Here is a 22,594-nt window from a genome sequence, read left to right as displayed (position 1 = left end):
ATACTTTCAACGCAAAGTACTATGACGCTATGTACTTGTCTCGATACTATAAAAGTGCTACGCAAATATTGTACACAGCAAACTTTTGTAAAGTGTACACGTGTATTCTCGCTTTTGAGTCGCGGTATATAATGAAATAATGTAATCCCTGTCGACGATAGGAAAATGATTTGGGTAAGCGAGGCTCGGCTTTGGCGTTCGTCAGCTTGTCTCGATTATCCTCGCGCGGAGACTCAGGTGGGGGAGGTTGTCGGCACTAGCGAGCATCTGCGACAGAAAACGGAACGGCGCGCGTGTGCGAGAAGGAGGATAGAGAACAACGCGGAGAAAACGATTCGATAAACGAGGAACGCGAGCACATCGTGGCACGCGCGACGAAGAGGGAGAAACCTTACGCCGATTCCTCTCGAGGTCGAACACGCGAACGAGACAGAAAAAGATAGAGACCGGTCCGTTCCGGTGTACATATATACATAATACATACACGCAACGAGAACGCCGTACCGCACCGTGCATATCAGTCAGAAATAAGAAAAAATGATTGTACATATTTATTTATTTATTTATATTTGCCCGTACATCGAATTCGCGGCGATAATGAGATATCTAACTGGATCACGGCCATTTATATGAGCAATTCCAAAAGAGCTGTGTATAAAAATGCTTATGCGCTCGTCTCTTCTGTAAGTTAGAAATGTGAACGAACGTTCGTTCTCTCTGAATGGAGCGGGCATCATGATTCTGTGATAAAATGATCGAAAATCGATCGGACAGAGCGATTGAACAAGAATGGTAGGAGGCACAGGAGACAATGCAAAAACCGAGAGGTCGAGCTTCGGCTCCTTTCGTCCGAAAGAGAAAGAAACGTAATCGAATAACGCGCGGTAAAGAATGGACGAGCTGTTGCGTGGGAGAGAGACGAACAGACGGCACCGGTACTAGTGGGAATGGCGAAGAGGAAGAGAGAGTAGAATGGAGAGAGTGCCACGCGACGCGCTAAGCGGCGAAACAGAGAGAAGCGTACGGGAACGGCGTGGTTAGGGGGAGTAAATCGAGTGGCTTGGTGAGCGGTGCTGTATCCTGATGGCGAGAGGAAGCCGAGGAAAGGGGGGCGAGGACAAATGACGAGGCGCGCGAGCCATCAGGGCCGTATGCTCGAGAGCACGCGACATGCGTTCCGGGAGCCGTACGACCTTAACCCTTCACTGATGTGGTTAATAATCGGGATAAGTAAGAAAACATACCGTGTCTCGTTTTCAATTAGACAACATGTTTGAGCTTGACACTCTCCCTAAGTATTATGAAATCTGTGTTTCCTATAGTAGTTGCAACTTACGAACTTACAACACGAGAACGTTTTAAAATATGCATAATAAATAGAATTTAATGTAACTGCTAACACACACGAACCGTTACATATTTACAAAGTGTACGAGAAATTCTCAAGATTGTATGTGGTACTCGTGTCGAAATCATTTTTATATTCTTATATTCTCTGCGATGAGATTACGTAAAGAGGCTCATTCGTGATAAGATTTTGTATCTACTACACGATTCACGCGTAGGCCGCTGATATTAATTCATCGTGAAATTAATATCATTTGTTAAAGATATTGCTGACTGCTTCGTTCGAAGACACCGACAGCCGGATCGTCTGGCGTACTCTGAAAAATTAAATTTCATAATCTACGACACTAACATTTTTTAATTAGATATTTCCAAGCGTACACATTGTGTGATCTATTATGTGATTTTTTGAGTAAGTATCCGTTTTATATCCTCCGTTTTCCAAGAACCACGCTAAATGGTACGCAGAAAGTTAAAACCGGGAGACGCATAACTTTGCGTTTACCGGTAACCCGGGCTAGCCATAACCCGGAGAGTGACGATGGAACGCGCAGGAAGGAGAGCGAGAATAGCGGCGCTAAAGCGAGATGAGAAATCAGGCTTGCCGATAGAGAAGGAGAAGACACGGGCGCGGAACGAGACAGATGTCGAAATAGAACGGGAAAGAAGACCGGGGCCGGGAGAAGAAATAAAGTAGAGAGTGGAAGAGAATTCATGAGTGCCTCGCGGACTTCTTCGCATTAACGGTCGCTACAAGAGAGGAACGAAAGACAAAGAAACGCGTACACGCTCACCGGTGCCGATGAGGCCAATACGACCTTACTCCTTATCGAACGTCATTGGATTGTACCTGACTAAATTACAAGATTTTCATTTGCAAACCGTAGGTCAAATGTACGCCACTTTGTACGGAGTACGATATTAATTATCTCGCGGTTGACTCAAACGAAGCTCACCTGGTCGCAAATCATTTGCTTCGAACTTAAAACGTCATGCGGACTTGGTCCACTTATTTCCTACGATAGGATCGTATCGTTGTCGAAATTGTATCACGATTTTTATCGCACCCTATACATTCGGGGGAAGATAGAAGGAAGCGTGCAAAGCGCAGCGAGAGCGAAAGAGAGATAGGGAAAGGAGAAAACAGAGAGAAAGGGGTGCGGATGGTACGAGTAGGAGGGACAGACGTTCTACCGTTGCTTGGAACGAGCAAGCTTGGCTCGAGTAGTGGGAGATAGGGTTCGGGGGATGGGTGGTGGGGCTGGTTAGTGGGTGGCAACTGAGCACCAAGTGATAGGGGAAATCAGTCGCGGTTCGAGTACCGCCACGTATGCACGTGAGCGGGTGTGCTCGTCTTCCCGGTGAGCTCTCGGTTTCTCACTGTCCGCTTACGACTTTCAACTTGCGACGCGCCCCGTTCCTTCTCTTTCCTTTCTTTTCCCCTCAGTTTCACCGAGGGCTCCCTTGAATAAACACCTTGTAGAGCGTACTTGAAATTATTAACTAAAATATTCCGGCCTTCCGACCGAAAAGTATTTTTTTTTTATTTTACTCAAACCTTTCGAAAGCCCGAAACGAACGAGCCACGCTTGCGCAGCGTTTCCCCCTTAGCGAAGACGGGGGGACACCAGGCCAATCAGAAACACCGATGTAAACAGAGAGTAGAGTTTTAAACGGAAAAAGAGTCGGTGGCTCGCGAGACACTCGCAATCGAGAAACTTCGTCTCATTCTTTCCCATTCCTCCTCTCTCTCTCGCTCTCTAACTCTTTCTAGCTCTTTTCCTCCCACCTTCCGATCTCCTCTTTCTTTATCTATCCCCGTCGCTCTTACTCTCGTGACGAAAGGACGTTCGAGATAATCCGAGCGAGCTGTTTCTTCGAGGGGAAAGTCTGACTTTGATACACCAGTTTTCAATTGTCGCTGGTCGCGGAGTACACCGAGTTGTCTCCGCGTTGTGTACCGATAACGCGAACGACTTGGGATTGTTATTGCTTCCGTGACCGTACGATTCTCTCATAAGCTGCGTAATTCTTCACTAGGTGTTTCGTGGCGCGGTAACGGGATCGGTTATCGTGGAAGGTGAAGTGACTCGCGAAGATATAGTTTGGCCGGTGTTTTAACGAAGAAAAGATCTCAGGTAAAGGAGAAGCAAGAAAGGGAAGGGAGGACAGGCTCCTGAAGCAGAGGGCGAAGGCGAAGATGCTCGACTTCGAACAACAGGCAAATCAGGCACAGGCCCTGGCTTCGCTCGACGAGGACTGGCACCTGCTCGAGGGTGAGTACACGACCTTCGCAATTCTTCGCTTCCCTTTTCCTCTCGCGTTTTCGAAACGCGCAGACAGTGGCGTAGACTCTGGATTGACACACGACGCGCACTCGGTATTAGCTTGCGCCTGGTTCATCTTCTTGTATCACGATAATCACCTTATCGGATATTGTTTGATGTCAATTAAATTAAAATAATATTGGTTCTACTAGCTTTCGACGACCGCGTTCGCTTTTCTTTAATTTCTTTTTCATTGCAATCAGCTGTTTCTAGGTCAGCTTTGATTTCTAAACATTCTACTTATTCGCGTCGTGTGTCGCACAACTGTACGGTGCACAGGGTGCTAGAAACCGTTATTGTCCTTCATCAATTGTATCGGGTGAAATAGGAAATATTTAAACGAGATGATAACGTGAATCGCAAGTGACAGTTTCTTCAAAGATCGTTTTAAGCGGAATAAACAGCTATATTATTCGAACATTATCTACGTGTCGAGTGGCGTACAAAGGATAAAACTTGACCTCTGACACGTAAAGCGCGCGTTACAGACCTTTGCTTCTTCACGCAGTGTTACGCGCCAGTGTGTCGGTAAATCAATTTTATTTGGAAACTCGAAGATCGTTTCACCATTTAGGTTGAAATAGAGGTGTAATTTGAACGGGCAGATTCATTAGTGGCTCTGAGCCTCGTTTGCTCCCACCTTCGTGCAACTTTATTCCCTGCCAGAATGACGTACGATCGTTGACACTGTAGTCGAATTTTATCAGCACAGATAAAGGATATCTGAAAATTATCAGGCTTTCGTTGAACGCGGTGTCATGTAATTGTCCTTTTTTTTTTAGCCGTTCTTTCGCGACGAATAAGCGCTATCTTCGAGATGATAATGTTCTTTTGAACCGACGATCTTGGGAACGATGATTAAGTATGGCGTTACGGAACGCGAGCCATGTAACACTTGGTTGTTTTACACGTATGCGTAGCCTTTCTTACCGAACAGCTGCTTTTCGGACTGGCGTCTCGGCTTTCGTGTGCCTTTTTCTGGCCTCACGAATCTTTGAGGCCACGTTCACGGCTTTCATTGTGATTCTTTAATACGCATACACGGTAGCCACCGCGAAGAAGTAACGGAGAGAACATAAATTTTCTGTTACGTCGCGCAGATGTGTCTGCGGTTACGAAGCAAGCACGACGTACATTTTCAAAAAATCGTAAAACATGAATAAACTGTCTAATCCGAAATATGAAACATTTGATCGACTCGTATTAGCACTTCAGGTCGACGCCACTGTTCAACTTGCTAAATTCCCGACTTATTAAGAAATATGTTGCACGTGCGTATGTGTGTGTCGCGTTGAAACTCGTAGCTCCAGCGTAATTAATACACTCGAAGAAAGTCAGAAAGTTGAAAGGAAAGAAAAGTGAAAGGGCGAGCGCGCGGATGTGTAAGACCAGATTTAATGTTTATGCTCGGAAATCGAAAAATACACCGATTAATGTACTGCGTACGTGCTCGCTTAAACGTAGCTGATCAGTGAGGATGTTTTGACATACAAAATCGATTGAGCAGCGATGTATTCGCTTGTGTTCATCGACAGAAATTAATCGCGTATCGTACGGTCGAAACTATTTAGTTACAAATATTCCTTGCGCGCTTTGAACGCGTCGCGTTGCTCGGGATATGTAGTCTGGTTAATTGACTTTTAAATTTGTTCCGGAAAATCGAGATTCTCAGTTACGCCGGCTGGGGAAAACACGCTTGGAACTTTATTTAATATATGAACGCTATGGTTAAACTCGACATTTTTAATCATATCGGGAATTGAAAAATCTGGTTACACAGTTAAGAGTTGTAAATATAAAGAATTCCTATAACTTAAACGACGTTTCTATGCATTTTATGCGTGAGATAGGAGCGCATCGTATCGGGAAGCGTGACTCGCACCTGTTTCGTGGCACATAAATGTTTGTGGGAGCAATATCGTGTTTGGCAATGTCAACCTCACCTGCCCAGTTCTGCCAAACACGTATTTTTGCAACGAACGACGCCGTAAATCGTTGCCGACAAATTTTCAACTCCAATTTCGTAGACATGATCGTTGTCACAATTTATCCTATAATACTATAATTCCATATGGTACAAGGTTAATCGCTATCATCGCAATCTACGATACGCGTCGGTTCGATGCGTGAAAATTCGCTCGTTTACATCATACTTACACCTGTTGAGATCGTGGGCGTCAACTTGGAACATCTGTCGCGGTATCTATTCAAACAGGAACTGACGCAACTACCTGGATTAAAGTACAATGGCTGCGATTTATTTTTTAAGTATCTCGAATTTTGTTTCTCCCTTCGCTCCGCCAAAGCGAATCTAATAGAGAACCGGTTACCTACGAGACGCGAATGATAACGCGGGTACACGCGAGGGTTCCGCGAGTGGGGAGAAGCCAGTAACCTGTCGCCTGAATTTTCGCGGTTGTATCTCGGGATGGAGCTCCATCTTCATGAATATCTAAGGATCGCCTACAGCTAAAGCTTCTCATCAGACGAAAGGTTCAGCCGCGAAGGGAACCAAGAAATTCGCCGGCACGAAACTTTTCTTTCCCTGTATAACTCGCGCATTGATTTCCGACTCTTCTGTCTTCATCTAACGTATACGCTTCTGTTAATCGACGATAAACGAATTTACGTAATATCAGTGATCGGCCATTTTCGACGTTGCTCGGTCCTGAATAAATACGACCGATTTTTCGACGGGTCATCGATTCGAGAAGGCATTGGCCTAATTGCCGAGTCAGGGACGCGGTAACATTTACAGGGCTCTGTGTATACGCGGTTCGATCGCGGTACTTGCCCGTTCCAAGGACCGCGAGAGTTCGTTCACTCCTATCCTACACTGTCTCTTCTATCCAACTGCGTTCCATCCGAACGCCGTGTTATTCCAAAAGATCTCGCATAACGATGAGACGGACCTTTCTCAATCGGCCAAGTGTGAAAGAAAATCGAGAGCCTGTTTTCACGAAACGAAAATGTTGCACACCGTGCCATTGACGGCGTTGAATTTTAATCGTGCGGCAGGATTTAAAATGCATCCGTTTCACCGAAACTATACTCATCCGCCGGCCGAAACGTTTTGATGAAAAAAATGCAAACGCGTAGGGGAAGAGAGAAAGATGGGGAGAGAGCGAGCCCGTGTACGAAGGGTGGAGAGAGAGTAGAGGGAGAGACAGCTTCGGCACTGCGGCAGAAAACTGGTCCAGGTGCAAGCTCGATACTCCCGGTGAGCGTGATTCGTGTTGAATATTCGCCCGCCGTACAATTCCTTATCCCGCTCTGCGAAAACGCGCTATTCCGTTCCGAACGTAACGGTACTCCTCGGGTTTCGTCGCCTTTGCTTCTCTTCTCTCGTGAACAAACTTTTTCCTCGTCTTCTTCTACTTTTTCTTAGTTGCATTCGATGGAAACCGGTTTTTCAAGAATTTTCTCGTTGTCAGATTTCATGATTCATCTAAGCAAAGTGTATATGTGTATTTTTGTAAAAAAAAAATCTCGACCCGGGAATTATTTCGAATTTGGCAAGCTCTCCTGTAGGTGGTCCATGTACTATGTCGATCGGATGCTTCGTCGACGTTCCTCGAGCACTGACCTTTCCCAAGGCTCCGAATTCGGAGTATTCTATCCGAGTCCTTCTCCTGTTAGGATGTAAAACGGACGATTCCATATTAAGAATGTCGATGACATTGAAATCGGTCCGAGATATCCTGACTCGAACGGCCTTCGGCTCAGCCGTTTCTCTTTCTCTCTCGAGATTCTTTCCGAGAAACAAGTCTGCTCACCGACAGAGCTGTGATAACTCGAACGCATCGTACCTATTTTTTTTAGCATCGCATTAAACTTTTCCATAGAACCATTTAAACTCGCGTAAAACCCGATCCGCTCGTTCCGGCAAGGGAATTCCTGGTCTCAAGGCCAGATCCTTGACGGCGGAAACGTCAGCGAGATCGTTTTCAACGCGGATTCATCGAAACTCTGACGTAGATCGTTTTTTACTCTGCACAGACCATTTCCATCTGTTTTCCATGGGCAAATCTCTGAGTTTTCGTTAGGAAGATCCGAAGTTATACGTCTGTGTGGTAGATTAATCGTCGAATTCGATGGGAAGGTTGTCGACAACAAAGAAAACGGAGACCGAAATGTAGCGAAGGTCTCATCCTCCGGTGACGCAATAGAAAGTGGTGCCGCAAGGCTGTTTGAACGCGCAATATTCCTCGTAGCTTTATTGCGATCTTACCGCCTTTTCAACATCCTTTTAAATCTTCAAACCTTACATTATTCCTTAAAAAATAATATTTATCAGCTTCGCGGAAGAACAAAACGTTGTCTCTACGTTATTTTAGTATCTCACAAATCGCCGGCTTTAGTCCTGATTAATTTTTTTATGCGAGAGACTCATGATAAAGAATGGATTAATTAATTGAGTACGTAATTAAGCGATGGGAGAGGATACCGTGGGAGGACGAGAAGGAGGGTATCTGCCTTTAAGAAAGCTTCACGCACGGGCGAAAGTGTTTTCCTGCTCGTGCCACTTATTGTGTACGCAACCGCTACTTAACCGGACTTCCGGAATGACATGCCACCACCGATCCGACCACGCCACTCTTTTTTACCTTCTCTTCTTGCCTCCTCCCGCTCCGTTTTTCTTTTTTATTCTCGACAACACGATACCTTTTTATTTCGTTATAATATTCTATAACCGTGAGCGCGTTTCGTTGCTCAAACAATTGTTTATTCTCCTCTCACTTTCGTGCGTGACGATCTCGACTGGTTTAATTCTCAGATAATATTGTTATAAATGATCCGATTAGTTCATCCGAATGTCCACAGAATCGAATCCTGGTTCACGCGTGCTCCTCGTCTTCGGATAGCTACATAATCGATATCCTCGGCATGCCCAAATGCCTTATAACATGGGTTATTGATTTGCAACTCCGCCTCTCTGCCTCTGTTGCCTGCCTCTGTCGGCTGTACGCGCGCGTAACATCGGCATAATAAGCGCTAGCCGCGTCGATCTAAGAAAGATAACGGCTTCTTATCACGTTGTTGACCCTGAAAAACCACCGGTACAACGTCGTGCAGCAACCGCATCGTACAGACAATTTTCTCTGAAAACATTCTCGGATATCGTTTATAGAAGTTTTCGAAATATGTATAATCGAGTATATCCGAGTTTTTTAAATTCTTAACTTCCTGTGATCTCCACTTGATTTTTCAGTTTAAAATCGAATCGGAGAGAAGCGATTGCTCGAAATAAATTAAACGGATGAATTGGAAATGAAATTGTCGAGGGGGCGCATGGTTTATTTATATATCGCGGCGTGTCGAATCGATGGATAAATGAGCCGTCTACAAAGGCGGGGGGTGAACCGAGAGGAGAAGCTGCCGTTGAAAGGATTAATGAAAACGAGGGTTCCGAAGTTGGGTCAATGGCGTAACCCGAGGGCGTGTAACTTGCCTCCAATTCACCGACACATACCACACCTAGGGTAGTCCAGTTTTGCTGTCTCACTATCATCGAATCGATAGAAAAATTTCATTCGCCAAAATTATTCCAATCTTCGTTCTTCCAATATTCATTTATTTTTATCGTACAAAAGATATCCGTAGTCTAACAATTAGTATCAACCTAAAGTAAGTAAGGAACAAACAAGAGAGCAGAGATTTCTATGGAAGGATGTCTGAGAAAAGATTTACGATGAATCGGAATTCAGACTCCTAAGGAGGAACAACTAGAATTAAATGCATAACAAGTGAAATGGCCGAGTTTCGTTCTGAATTATCTTTCATGTTCATTATAACTAGAGGGAAGAATCGTGGAACGGTCGGAGGGTTCTATCGGGGCGGGCATGATCGATATGGGATGCCGTCTTGGAACGTAAACTTGCGTAGGTATTAATCGACTGTAGAGCTAATAAGACACGTATCTCTCTGCCGATGAACGTTTTACGGTGTCAAAGCAGATCCGTAATTACATTTGCATCGACAGGGCGTTCACGTGCGTATCGCCGCCGCGCAACGCGCGCTACTCCTCGCTAATCAATCGAGACGGCCAACTGCTGCGAAATCACTTTGCTGTCTACGTCTATCTCTCTTCTAGTTCTCCTCAAATTCATTGCCCTTCCTACTACGTCACCCTTCGTTTGCGATATCCGAGGGAACTGGTTTTCCAAGCTGATTCCTCCCGAGTTTCTCGTACCAAGAGGTAAAAAGGAAGGAGCGACAGAAAAAGCGAGATGGCCGATAATTCGTGGACGCTATGGCATTAATTGGGCGACAAGCATACGTAACGTTGCTAGCCCGGCTACGTAATTACGTCGACGGTCGATCAACATCGTAAAACACCAAATTACTATCAAAAAGAGAGAACCACGTGTAATATTGATCGCTCGTCGTCCCACCCGAGTACCGCGCGACTTTAGATTATCTATTAGCTCGGCGCATATGAAATGCCGTTTTCTTCAAACGCAGCACATGTAGTTTCTGTGGAGTATCATATATTCCGTTTAAATAATTGACCAGTTATACCTTCATAAGACATTAAATGATTTCATTGTCTCGGGAATTTGAATGAATTATACTATAATAAATCAGTCATAATATTCGTCATATTTTTAATTCAAAAACTAAATCAACGTTTCATATGCATCAGTCTAGTACATTGGAATATTACATCTAGTACATTAGAATATTTACTTTGAATCGATAATCGGATGCGCTTAATTAGTATATAGACTTGATCATACAGATTATGTAGATACTTGAACAGTCTAAGGACTGACAGAGTCGATCTATGTGGCCATATGTACGAGAGCACCGATGTAGGTCTTGTCCGAGGCAAGAGACCTCTCCAGTCGGCAGGTGAGCTAGAAAGTCCAACAAGTTGAAGAGTCAGCCTGATCGATAGGAATGCAAGGGATTCTCGCGCACGATTACGCGCGTTTTCGATGTGTAAAACGCGGAGAAGGTTAATCGGTGTGTCGTAACATCGTTATGTCGTGATCCACCGATAAACTCTATTGCGTAAAACACCTTGTCACCCTCCATATTCGCTAGAGGGTTCTACAACTGAATATCGATCGCGAGATGCTCCCTGTTCGGTACTTGGTGACGATTCAGTGATCGAACGCCGGTTTATTTTGTTTCGAGTCATAAGACACAGATGTTACAATTAATCGTTGAATCATCTTTCAAAAGTACAACTGGGTCGTGTAACGAAGCAGGATTGAACGGAATCGAGTGGCGAACGCTTTCTACACAAGTACAGAGCGCACGGTTCTTAGATGTATTATATTACCATTCTAGCCTGCTTTTACACTTTCCTCCGCCTCGATCCGTCCTCGTCCATCCTTTTCTACTGTGTGTTAGTATCTCTGTAAAGTTTCACTTGAAACGATTCCAGTTTTAGCGTCTCATAAGTAGTTACGTATTACTGATTTCGTGCCGAAAGGTGTAGCCAGCGTCCCAATGCGCATCGAGTTAGCGTTTCTGTTCTTTTATCAGATTTGCGAAGAGGTTTGGTTATCAGAAATCGCAATCGGTCGAATCTGGAATAGTGTCGTGGAGATTTCAGGTGAAACAGGGTCGGCTGATCGATCGGATTCAGACGAGGGGCGCCTCGAAATTCCGTTCCTTAGACGGTGGTCGTCTTTGCGGATGCCTCGCATTACTTCGAACGGTGCCACGTTACGTCTCGAATCGTTTCGTTACTGCAAAATTCTTGATAATTATAAATTTAACGTGTAATCCATGCGACAAAGAAGACCGAGTACAAAGCGACTTGTTCACGAAAGTGAAACAGGTCTGTTCCACACGCTTTATTATTATTGAACAACGTACACCGTTACGTGGGATCTTTTTAGTGAATCGTCTTGCGGTTTTCAAGGAAAACGTAGGCAAAGCTAGTTTCACGAGTCTCGCGGATTAAAAATGTTAAAAGCACCTCGAGCTTGCGGCCAGATAATTGCCAGACGTAACAAACGACGTGCACAATGGTAGCTGCAAAATAAACGAAAGCAACGCTCGGCATCGTGGTCGTTGTATCGCGCATGTATGCGTCCGCGTCGTACGTTGCGTTCTGTTTTTTGTTCACGTCTTCCTTCTCCCTTTTGATCATCGCGACAGCTATATAGCCTTTTCGATGCAACTACCTTGTTGGCAAATTAGAGAGGAGAGATACTGATTTATTGTTAAAACAATAATCGTCTTTTCACTTTGCATTTAATAATGGCGCGCTGTTTAAGTAATTTCTAATCTCTTTTCAAAATCGATAATTGCTAAAAGTTTCCCGATCGAATCAGCGCTCCTAAAAAGATCATGGTTTTCATACGTATATGACAGTCTATGCGCGTAACAAATGGATCTTTTCGTTTTCAATCAGTACTGTTTTAGTATTGTGCGAAAGTTTGTTTGTCTTAATTTTCGAGTCAAAGTACGACTCGTTGCACGAGTCTTCCTGAGCGGTATCGATTGCGCCCTCGTGTGTCGTCGTAAAACTTCGGAGATCATCGCGATCTCGTCTGGTGGCGGGCCGGCAGGTGCGTAGGATTGGGTCAGGAGCCCGGTCTTTTACTTGCAATCAGATTCACGGGCAAGGTCCATGAAACGGTGTCATGGTTACCTTCGAAACTGTATCGACTTACTTAATTACACGCGTCTTATCACGCGTGTCACACCTTGAGCAATCGTCCTTAGTTTGTTATGATTACCGAGCGAGATAAAAAAAGTCGTTTGTCAAACGAAGAGTTTGTGACAAAAGTACTTTTCGAAAACTAATTAGATTCTCTGATTTAGATTAAATCGATTCTTCATGGAATTTAATTGGGGATAAGGTAGCGTTAACAACGAGGTGAAAAGTGTCTGGACGATTTTCAAAGAATGACACCGTACTAGACACGTATCGGTTATCGGTCGAGAAGCTGTTAAAAAGATTCGCTCGCTATTACACGGGGGGATACAAGAACCGGCGTAAAGAGGATTTTCCGGAGCGCGGATTATTTAGATCCAGCCTGAAAGCCGTTTCAGTGGAGATACTGATATGCCACCGCTGCACAGCCACCCTCTTACCATGTACCCACTACTACACTCCCAGCCTCTTAAGAACAATAATCGAAACAAGGTGAGATCATCGCTGCTCCTTTTTATTCGCAAGCAATTCCACAAAACTGTCTCATACAATATGAAAAAAAATATTAACAATGTTTTATCTACAAATATGTGATCCCTGATGTCCACGGATATCTGGTATCGAAGAAATAGGTTGAATGAAAGTAGTAGAAAAATAGTGGCAAGAATCGAGGTTGCTTGTAATAAAAAAGCGGAGTCGCGCGATCGGAAGCATATTTCGCAGCCGACCATTGCATGGTAACACGGTGGCGGCTTCTCTTGTTTGGCGGTAAATACATATCTAGTCGAAGCCACGGTGCGCTCGACGATGTCGCTTTTAATTCGGTAAGAAAGTGGGTTTCTGGGTCAGAGAGCCGCGATACACGCGCACCACAAGCAAACGCTCAGGCTTCACACCACTCTCGGGAAAACGACTTTCTTCGGGGCCAGTGCCGTATCTTCCGCGACAACCTTGTCTCTATACAACGTAAATTTATCTTAGTCCACGGTTACGTGCATTGCGTTTCAATTACGTATTTAGTATATAATCCAACGAATGTCCTTTATGCTTCAACGACTCGTTCTTCCGAGAACAAATTGTTCTTCGTGCTCCGAAAATAACTAAAAGCCAGTCCCCAAATATGGTTGAAATTTTCGAATCAATCTCGGAAATAATTAGGAATGGCATGACTGCGATTTGTGTTACCGTTTTGAAGAGGCATACGGAATAGCAGTGGCAGGGACATTTTTGCTGAGAGTGAAAGTCCATAGGTTTCGATGGGGCAACGGTAACTTTTACGTTCGCCGTTGTGGAATGTGCACGTCAATCGGCTTGAGAACTAAAGCCTAAAGCTCTCTCTTCTTTCCACCAGTTTAGCCTTACGTAAATTCGACGCAATGATATTACTTATGTACAACTTTTATCTGTGCCGTGTTACAACACCGCGTGAACAATAACGAGTATGTTCGATAACAAGCGCGGGTTGTGCATTTTTAATTGTAATTGCGCTGTTTTTGTACCAGCAATGAAAGTTGGTTCGCAAGATAAATCAATTTTCGACTACTGTTGGATAGAGTAAAGTGTCCGCTTTCGGCTTGTCATGTACACAGCATAATCCGCTGTGTCACGAGGAATACCAAGTCGCCAAGACCTTGCGATCAATTTCGGACGATTAGCGTTCAAATATCCGCAGATTACGTCATAGGCGACCAAATTAATTCCGGCGGCCGCGTTTATCGAGATCATTTTAAAAGACCAGCAGGATCGAGCAGACCTATCGCTTTTGAAATTCTACAAAATTGTCTGTGAAAATTCTGTGAACTCACGATTTGAACAACGAGTTTGAACAATAATTAAAGGTGTAAAAATGGTAGATTAAGTTAATCGTAGACCCGTTTAGGCAGCACGAGCACGGATCTAACTGTACATAGGTTGCGGACACGGATAAAGAGGGGATAGTCAGGTAGAATAAGAATGTCGGGCAGTACACCGGTTGGGAAATGATTTGTGACGTGGCCTGGCATTGAGAGATACACGCGTGTGTATACGTGCGCGTAAACTACACGTGTACACACGTACACTGGATCGCCGTTCGTTGTCTAATTTCTCGTGCGGCCTGATTTCTCGAACGCTGCTGAGATCGTTAGAAAAACACGATGTTCCGCAGTGAATTATTTAAACGTGGCTGGTTCAAAATCGAACTTACGTTATTCCTCGATGATGTATGGTTAATTGAATGTCAATTATCGAACGGTCGATAGATATAAGTATGAGAGGTCGTTACACCGCAGTTAAAAAGTGAACCGTACGAAAAGAGAGTCGGACGAGCGGGTAAGTGAAGGAAGAAAGGGGGGCTCATCGATATTCTGCGGAAACGCAAACGGTAATCGAGTTTTAATTACCGATTAACCTTCGAGAGAGCAAGCTGCCGCCGCGTTTTATTGTCTATCAACAACGTAAGTGGGTCGCGCGGTCGCCCTCGGCTCCCTCGAGGATTTCCCTCCTCTTATTTCCACCTTCCATCGCGTAATTTTCACTCGTCCCAACGTTCGCACCGCTTATTGTCAAAGATACACATCTTTCTATTCGATTTGAATACACTGAAAGATAGATTCCGATTGCTGAGCGAAATTTACGTAGCAGTAAAACTCGGAAAAGATATTCTGCGAATATTATTTATTCGGAGATACCTGTCTCGTTCTAGACGGTTGAATCGTAAAAAATACTGGTTCCTATAATCACTGTTCTATAGAATTCTTGATGACACGCAACGATCTTACCACCGGGTACTCGAAATATGTGGCACAGCGTAATAGACGCTTTGATTTAGGGTCTAAATTGGGAGCATTGACAAACTGGGCTCCCTACTTTAACGAAGGTCTCGTTGGTTTCCAGTTTCCTGCGCGGCAATCTTTCCAGAAATAAGTGCTCGTTTATTTTCGGTATTTCGGAAACCAGCGGGGAACCTATTGCGGGAACTAGGAAATATCTTCGTTCATTAGACGCGCGCGTATATTATTTACGTGTACTCGCGTCGTGGATAATAATTCCGTCGTAAAAATTGGTGCGAACAAGTTTTTCATACGGCGATAGACTAAACGACGTGAAACGAAAAAATAACGATCCATCGGTGTGTAACTTGCGAGCTACGTGTCGTTACGGGGGGTTAATAAACGAGATAAAGGAAAGAGAGGTAAATAACTGGTTTCGTAGCGAAGTAAAACAATATTGATCGCACATGCTGCGGTGGCTCGGCATAGAGAAAACCAGTATCGAACGTAAGTAATTCTGCACCCTTCTATTACGCGCCGGCATGGCATTGAGATTGGCACACCCCGGCAAGAGAAAAATCCGTGCTTAAAAGGGGTCGTCTTTGTGCCTCGACTGCGTAAGATCAAAAAGGCCCGGGAGGACCTTTGTACGAGCGATTTCGAGTCGCCGCCATTGCACCGCGCCCGGCTTCTCATTGTCGCTGCAAACTCTCTGCAAACAGATTTCCGTCCACGTTTCAATTTTAATTACGCCATCGCTCGCTTATAGTCAAAATGTACTTAATCAACTTTATAGTCGATCAACGTCCGCTATAAATATTAGGCGATCTCTAATTCAAAATAAAAAACGGAAACAATTTCTGTATAAAAAAAAAAAAAACTTTAACTCGACCAAGTCGATGATTAATTCATAGATTCCGATCCACTTTCTCGTATCGCTTACAGTCTCCTCGTATGAACTCGATTCTATAGGTAATCGTTATTATTTCTGTGGTTGGGCAGGATTTGTTCGAAGCCACTTAACAATTTCATTCAATTAACCCAGGAGCTTGACGGTAAATGCTGATTAGAAGAGTGTATCGTGTCTCGGCCACGTTTTGTGACACACCTGACCATGTCACGGGCGATCGTACTTTACGTATGTCGTACTGGCACGCGAACCGATTTTCCTTATCCCCGTCGAACTTGATGATCGATATGCATAAAAATTCGTCGATTGCGAATCATGGCTATTCGTTTCAGATTAAATTCATAAGCGAGTTAAAATATCTGTTACCGATCTACTAACATTAAATTCCCTGTACCCGTGTGTTCGTGCTGGTGAGGCAGAATCACTGAAACTGTTTGTACAGGGGGAAGAGAGCGAGTGGAAAAGGAGCAAAGCAGTACTGCGGGTCGAAAGGTGCGGGAACGGGAAGGAGGAACGAGTTCCGCGCCAGTGGAACGAAAATGAAGCTACGAACTCTTTGCCCCTCTGCACCCGACTCCGGCTCTCTCTCCCTCTCTTGACGCGTTTTATCCTCGTTCATCCAACGCGAAAACCCACCAGGAGGAGCGGAGCATCGACCAGGACGGTGACACGGGAATTGAACGAAGATGCCCGTCGCGAATAACATGTGGCACATTTTCGAGTTAACCGAGTTGCTCCGTGGTTTTTATATTTTACCTTCCGACCGATCATACGCTATTCGCTTAAGCTTAAATAAAGGAGACACGTAATGCTTCGTTATTCCGCGTAGTAGAATGAGAGGACACTTCTCTCAATATTTCCAAGAGAAATGAATTTACATATATACGTAGGTTTCATCGTATCGGAGTTGGTTTCAAGGAACGCGAGATTATTATTCATCTGGGAATATTTACAGATACTAGGAAATTTTTTCAACCGCGTCACGTGCGGATAACGAGTTTGATTATCCGTTCTTCGAACCATTCTTTCATCCATCGAACCGTTTCATTAATCTGGGTTCAGAGAAACGTTCAAGCGATTTTTAATATCGATCTCTGAACACATCAGCCATTCCGGCGGGTAAATAATCGGATTCGTTCGCAAGGAAATGGGAATGTCGCTTTAGGGTTGTAGCTCCGCTGATCCGACGCGGGAAACAATTTAGAGCGAGCCGTTCTCAGAGACACGTAGCGCACGAATATGCGTTGACTTTTCTTTCATGGAGTATCAAAGGAGCATAAGTTCTCGAGGCCGGCTAAAAGTTCATCCTGTGGGCTTCGTCCCACCAATAACAATGTGAATTTATGAACTCCTTCCGTCGAGACTATCGATTGGTTTTATGGTACCCCCAAGGCCAGCCGAGATAGGCGTTTTAAAGAGAGTCTCGAGGAACCAAGGCAGAATACATTAGACGAACGTACATTCAATCAGTTCTCGACAATGATCGTCGTGTAAAAATCAAATAACTAATTAAATATTGGATTCATTTGTTTAATCGTTGCGGTAAGAATGCAATGGTGACGATGACACATAATTCATTGATTGAACATTATAATATGTCGCGTCGTGCACAGGCTTGCAGCACTTTCGTAGCTGTTCTGAAATCCTGATCACCGCGTTCTCCAACGCACACTCTCTCGATGTTGCTCGCAGCAGGCAGCGGCGCGGCGGCGTTGCGATGGAAACGCGCGCGCATCGTTACTAGAGGACACACTACTATCTCCGCGCGTGTGTTCGTGTGCACGTATCAAGTGGCGGGACAAGCAGACGTACAATAGACGCGTATCAGGCCCGGATTTAGGTATTTACAGGCCCGGAACCCCACTCCACACGATCCAGGGTCTGCGCGTCCTGATATTTTAAAAATTCCCGCGAAAGTATTCTGTTTAATTTCGAACTGTAGACACGTCTAGCAATCAGCAATTAAATATTCACTTGGCAAGCAATTTTCGGAACAAGCGAGCTTTGCTAACTGGTTAGAAATTAAAGCGACCACTTTCTTTAGAAAGTACGTTTAGTACGTAAATATCAACTCGGATAGCGCAGTGGTTTTTTTATGTAACAGTAAAATCGTCCGTACAAAAGAAAGCAGTTCCCAAGTAATGACGGTTACCATTGTAACAAGAGTATAGTAATTATTATGAAGTCTCGTAGTAACGAGACGTATGTACGTACGTATGTGAATTAAGCAAGATAGCGGACAAAATGTCAATCACCGCGGTTGTATAAGGATCGAGATGTTTCACGCACGAGTTCTTAAAAACGGCACGCGCGCTCCTACGTATACATGAGGTTAAAGAGGGCTGTAGATTTGTGTGGTCACGGTGAGAACTGTGAGAAAAGTCGCGACTCGGGTCAGTAGACGCTGTAAGTAAGAGTGAGATGGGGCGCGCGAGTTGAACGCAGGAGCGAGAGAGAAGTAACCGATACACAAGAGGTCCTTGAAACTCGGGAGCAAGCAAATGAAAGAACGAGTGAGCAAGGAAGATGGTCGCGTGGAGGGAATAAGACGCGACTCGATGGAGAAGGAAGGAGGATGAGAAAGGAGATGGGGAGTGCATGAGCTCGGAGAAAGGGAGGGAGAAAGAGAGAGAGAGAGAGAAAGGTTGCGGAGTGCGAGAAGCAGGTATATGTATAAGGAGCAACCAGCTGTTTCCTCGTGTGACGTCACGCAGGTGCTCGGCCCCGGTCCCGGCCCAGCGGCCGGCTGGGAGTACGAAGGTGGACAGGTGGACAATGCTCCTAGCCCTATCTGGATCCTGTTTTCCATCGTGTTTGCGTACTTGGACAATCTTTTTTTTCCACTTAGGCACTCTCGATCCTTCGATTCTTGCAGTATCGAAAATAAACGTAGTCACCGTCTTAACTTTCACATGCTCGATTCCGACCATTGTAATAACGAGACTTCTTGCGTTTTTGGTAATGTACGAACGCCTCCACTCGGAAACGTCAGGTTTATTTTAATTTTACTGGACCAAGTATCGACTGTGCTCTATCGACATATTTCGTGCTCGTCGTCGTTCTCGAACGACTTCACAGATTGGACTTGAAGCGATTAATCACTAACATTATCTAATCGCGAGTTGAATGCTCCTATCAATGACGCGTCGTGAGCAGTTCTCCTCTGTGACAAGATCGTGCAACACCATCAACAGACTAGATCCGTCAATAATACTGAAGTATATTGTTTAAAGTGGAAGACTAACAGGAGAGCAGTCTGTAGAAAACGATGTTCACTTTCTTGTTGTTGAATCATAGAACAGTGAGTTGAAACGTTTAAGAAAAAGATCCGGGAACAGTGATTGCAACGCGTGGACGCAGAAACGTCGATTCGGATAGCACAAGGTCTTGCCATACTTGGCTTCGAATTCCCTAAGTGGGTAGGCAGGTATGCATATGACTAACAGTGCCTTCCTCCGTCTTTGTTAAACTCGTAGCAGCATAGTATATCTCTGTCCTTCTCCACTGGTCCCTTACAATTAACTGGCTGACGGTGAGGTATCCAAAGGTGGATTACTCATCCGTGCGCATTGTTTTCATTGTCTTGTCAGGTACGATGTCACAAACCGAGGGATTAAACGAGAGTTCTATCCATTTCGAAAATTTACACGTGTAAAGAGCGAGTACGTTGAATTTAGCAAAAGTGTTGTTCGTCGATGAGTGGCTATTTAAACAGCTGCTCTACGGAATCTCGCGCTTGACCTATAATTAAATGCGCTATTTTTCGCCGCGCACCGATTTCACTCCCGATGCGTTCTCGAGCGTCCGCGTTTCTTCGAAAACGATAAAGATCAAGAAAATCGCCAACGATCCAAACTTGGTCACTTTTCGCCGAAATTTCACCATCGCGGAAGACGATTTTTCCCAGACTCCGGCTCACTTCCGACAAACCGTCTTGATTTCAAGAACAGACCGACGTTTCTCATAATGTAGATATCGATTTAATGAAAGTGTTTCTAGAAATTGGACCTGAAAACATAATACATAAATATTGAATTTAATAGAGCGCAAACGTAGCTATCTTGCCAGGGTTTATCGTTTCACGTGTAAGTTCAGAAATCAAATATGCAGTTACTTGAAATCGTCACTGGCGAATCGTGTTATGATAGACACTGCCAAGCCGGACGAAAATAAATCGTCCCCTCGTTCGTTAAACGTATCTTAACGATGCGAAATAGTTGATTAAGAGCACGAGGGATCCACAACGCTCATCTTTTCCATTCATTTCTTCTACTACGTAGAAACTGTTTCACATGCGATTTGTAATTATCCAGAGTGATGAAAGTATTCGGTTCTTATTTTTTATCATTTCTCTAAAAGATGAACTAAATCTTTTTCCACGAAAAATCGGTGAATGCTTTATCACGAATTGTTTACTCGTAAGAATCAAATTGGAGATACGTTTCACGGAGATCGTTGGTAATCCGTGTCGAGTAATGTAAATGGAGGGTTAACAAATTTCGCGTGCATTTATGAAAGAAGCACGGACGTTGCGGAAACTGGCGAAGATAACGCCAGGCCAGATTCCGCAAACTCTGTTATCAGCGACTGCGATCGTGCGTCTCTGCATTATAATCACGAGAGAAGGGTACAGAGTCGCGCAGCCGGCTCCATGCGTGTATTACCTTGAGGCGTATTTCCGCTAACGCACTTAAGCGAACATTGGGAGAATTATTCTTTTACATAGATATGTATCTACAGTTTATATTTAGCTGTTGTCGGTTTAGAAAAAAAGAAAAATAAAAACCAGGGAAATAAAGAGTCGGTACTGATAGTACAAAGTTGGAGCATCAATACGTCGAATACACAGTATCGGGTGGAGAGGCGTTTTCGAAGGTGACCAAAGCCGGCTAAAAATAACCAACGCCGCAACTGAAAATAAAGACAGGAGTACCACTCATTCGACAAACGCTTTGATGCATTTAACTGTCTCTTTTCGAACCGCTAATGGGGAAGCATCGCCGTTTATAATCTTATGTGACACGTCGAATCACCGATCCACGATCAGATACCATACATACATACATACATAGGTACTTTAATGCGTGCACGTAACTCGCGTTTCAACTGCTCTCTGCTGATCGATAACCCCCTGCGGAATTGTCAAAGTAACATTTAATTCATTCGTTTCATTCATTCATTAAATCGTTCATGAAATAAAAAAGTTTATTCATGTTTATTTTCGATACAAATCGTGATCGAGGGAGGATTACGTTATCTTCTTTCGATAGGTATTGTATACGCGTAATCGTTAAAGGTGATGAGCGCATCGAAATGTAAGACTCTAGCTTCGGTAGAACGAACATAAATGGTAGTAGTTGACAAAAAATAAATCACCCTCGCTTGCTGGCACGCGTTATTCGACACGCATTTCATACCGCGCGCGCACACTGGGTATCTGCACGTGTATACGTATTCGCAATGGCGGGGGTTCATAGAGTCGTACGAGAAAGATGTAAACCGCTCCGATGCGACGCCCGATTCGATTCGACTCGAGTCGATTACGTAACCGCGACTTTAATGATAGTTCGATGGGACCTATCATTTCGTCCGAAACAATAATCAACCGATTGACTAACCATGCAATTACGGCTTTTGTAACGACTTGTTAGAAATTAACTTTCACTTTTTTTCCTGTTAGCACCGTACGAAACTGTACCTAGCTTCATCTATATCTTCATTTTTAGTCCGAATCGATATCGTGTGCTATCGCACAGTTGTGCAGCGATTTCGAACTCGCGCAATATCTTCCCGGTTTTGTTAACAAAAACCAAGGGAAGAAAGAAATGAGAGGAGAGAATGCAAATAGCGAGCGCAATTACTGCGAGCCGAAGTTATTGTTTATTAGGAGTTACGAGCCGGCGGGAAAACGGCTTGTATGGTTTAGGAACGAAAGCTATACATTATCCGTGAGATCCCTAGGAAAGTCGATGAAGCCAGAAGGAGAACGAGGGGGAAACGTCGAGTTGGGAAGGGCGAGGAAGCAGGGACGAAGGGAGAAAAGAGATGAAAAGCCGGAGAGCCGACACGGAGGACGGCTTTCCACTTGCGTTCGACCATTTTCATTACAGGCCCACCGTGATGTTTATACCGTGTTATAACCATCGACGAATTTCCTACACAATACTTTCGTGCTTCCCACTTGCTCAAAAAAACCCGTTTCGAAAATTCTATGCTATACTTGTTGAATGAGATATTTTTAATTTCGCACAGTGCGAATAGATCGGGAAAAGAGTTTTTCTGATTCACGTATCGCGGTTCAAAAGGTTGTTTCTACTCTAGTCCCTGACCTAACCCATCGGAAAACGTGGAGTTATCAGAGCGTATATTGGTTGTTTCGCGAGCGCTTACTCGCGTTTCAATTTTATACGTATGTATCAACAATTCGACCCATGCGTCGAATCGAATTTTTTCCTTTCATTGTGTCTCGACAATTCAAATTTTGAATTTCCCGTCGCTCGACGGAATATAACTTCGAAGAACGGAACACCAGTAATTAAGGATGTATTGGCTATAAAATCAATTCCAAAAGTTTATGCACTTTAGACACGCATTTTTTAAAAAGAAATCAGACGTCGGAAGAACATTGCTAATAATAAAC

General features: G+C 44.2%; 1 protein-coding gene across 1 annotated transcript in view; it reads left to right on the top strand.

Annotated features, from left to right (window-relative positions):
• Positions 1-2,661: 2,661 nt before the first annotated feature.
• The window catches only part of LOC108624119 (uncharacterized), a 48,068-nt gene continuing 28,135 nt past the window's right edge, over positions 2,662-22,594 (top strand). The window contains exon 1 of the mRNA XM_018023200.2: positions 2,662-3,623. Coding sequence (XP_017878689.1) covers positions 3,548-3,623 — 76 coding nt within the window. The 5' untranslated portion in view covers positions 2,662-3,547. The remainder of the gene's footprint in view (positions 3,624-22,594) is intronic.

This window comes from Ceratina calcarata, unplaced genomic scaffold (genome assembly GCF_001652005.2).
Source record: "Ceratina calcarata isolate Rehan_Ccalc_2016 unplaced genomic scaffold, ASM165200v1 scaffold297.2, whole genome shotgun sequence".
Taxonomy (NCBI): Eukaryota; Metazoa; Arthropoda; class Insecta; order Hymenoptera; family Apidae; genus Ceratina; species Ceratina calcarata.
Note: the sequence above shows the minus strand (reverse complement) of the source record. Positions and strands in the feature narration are given on the sequence as shown.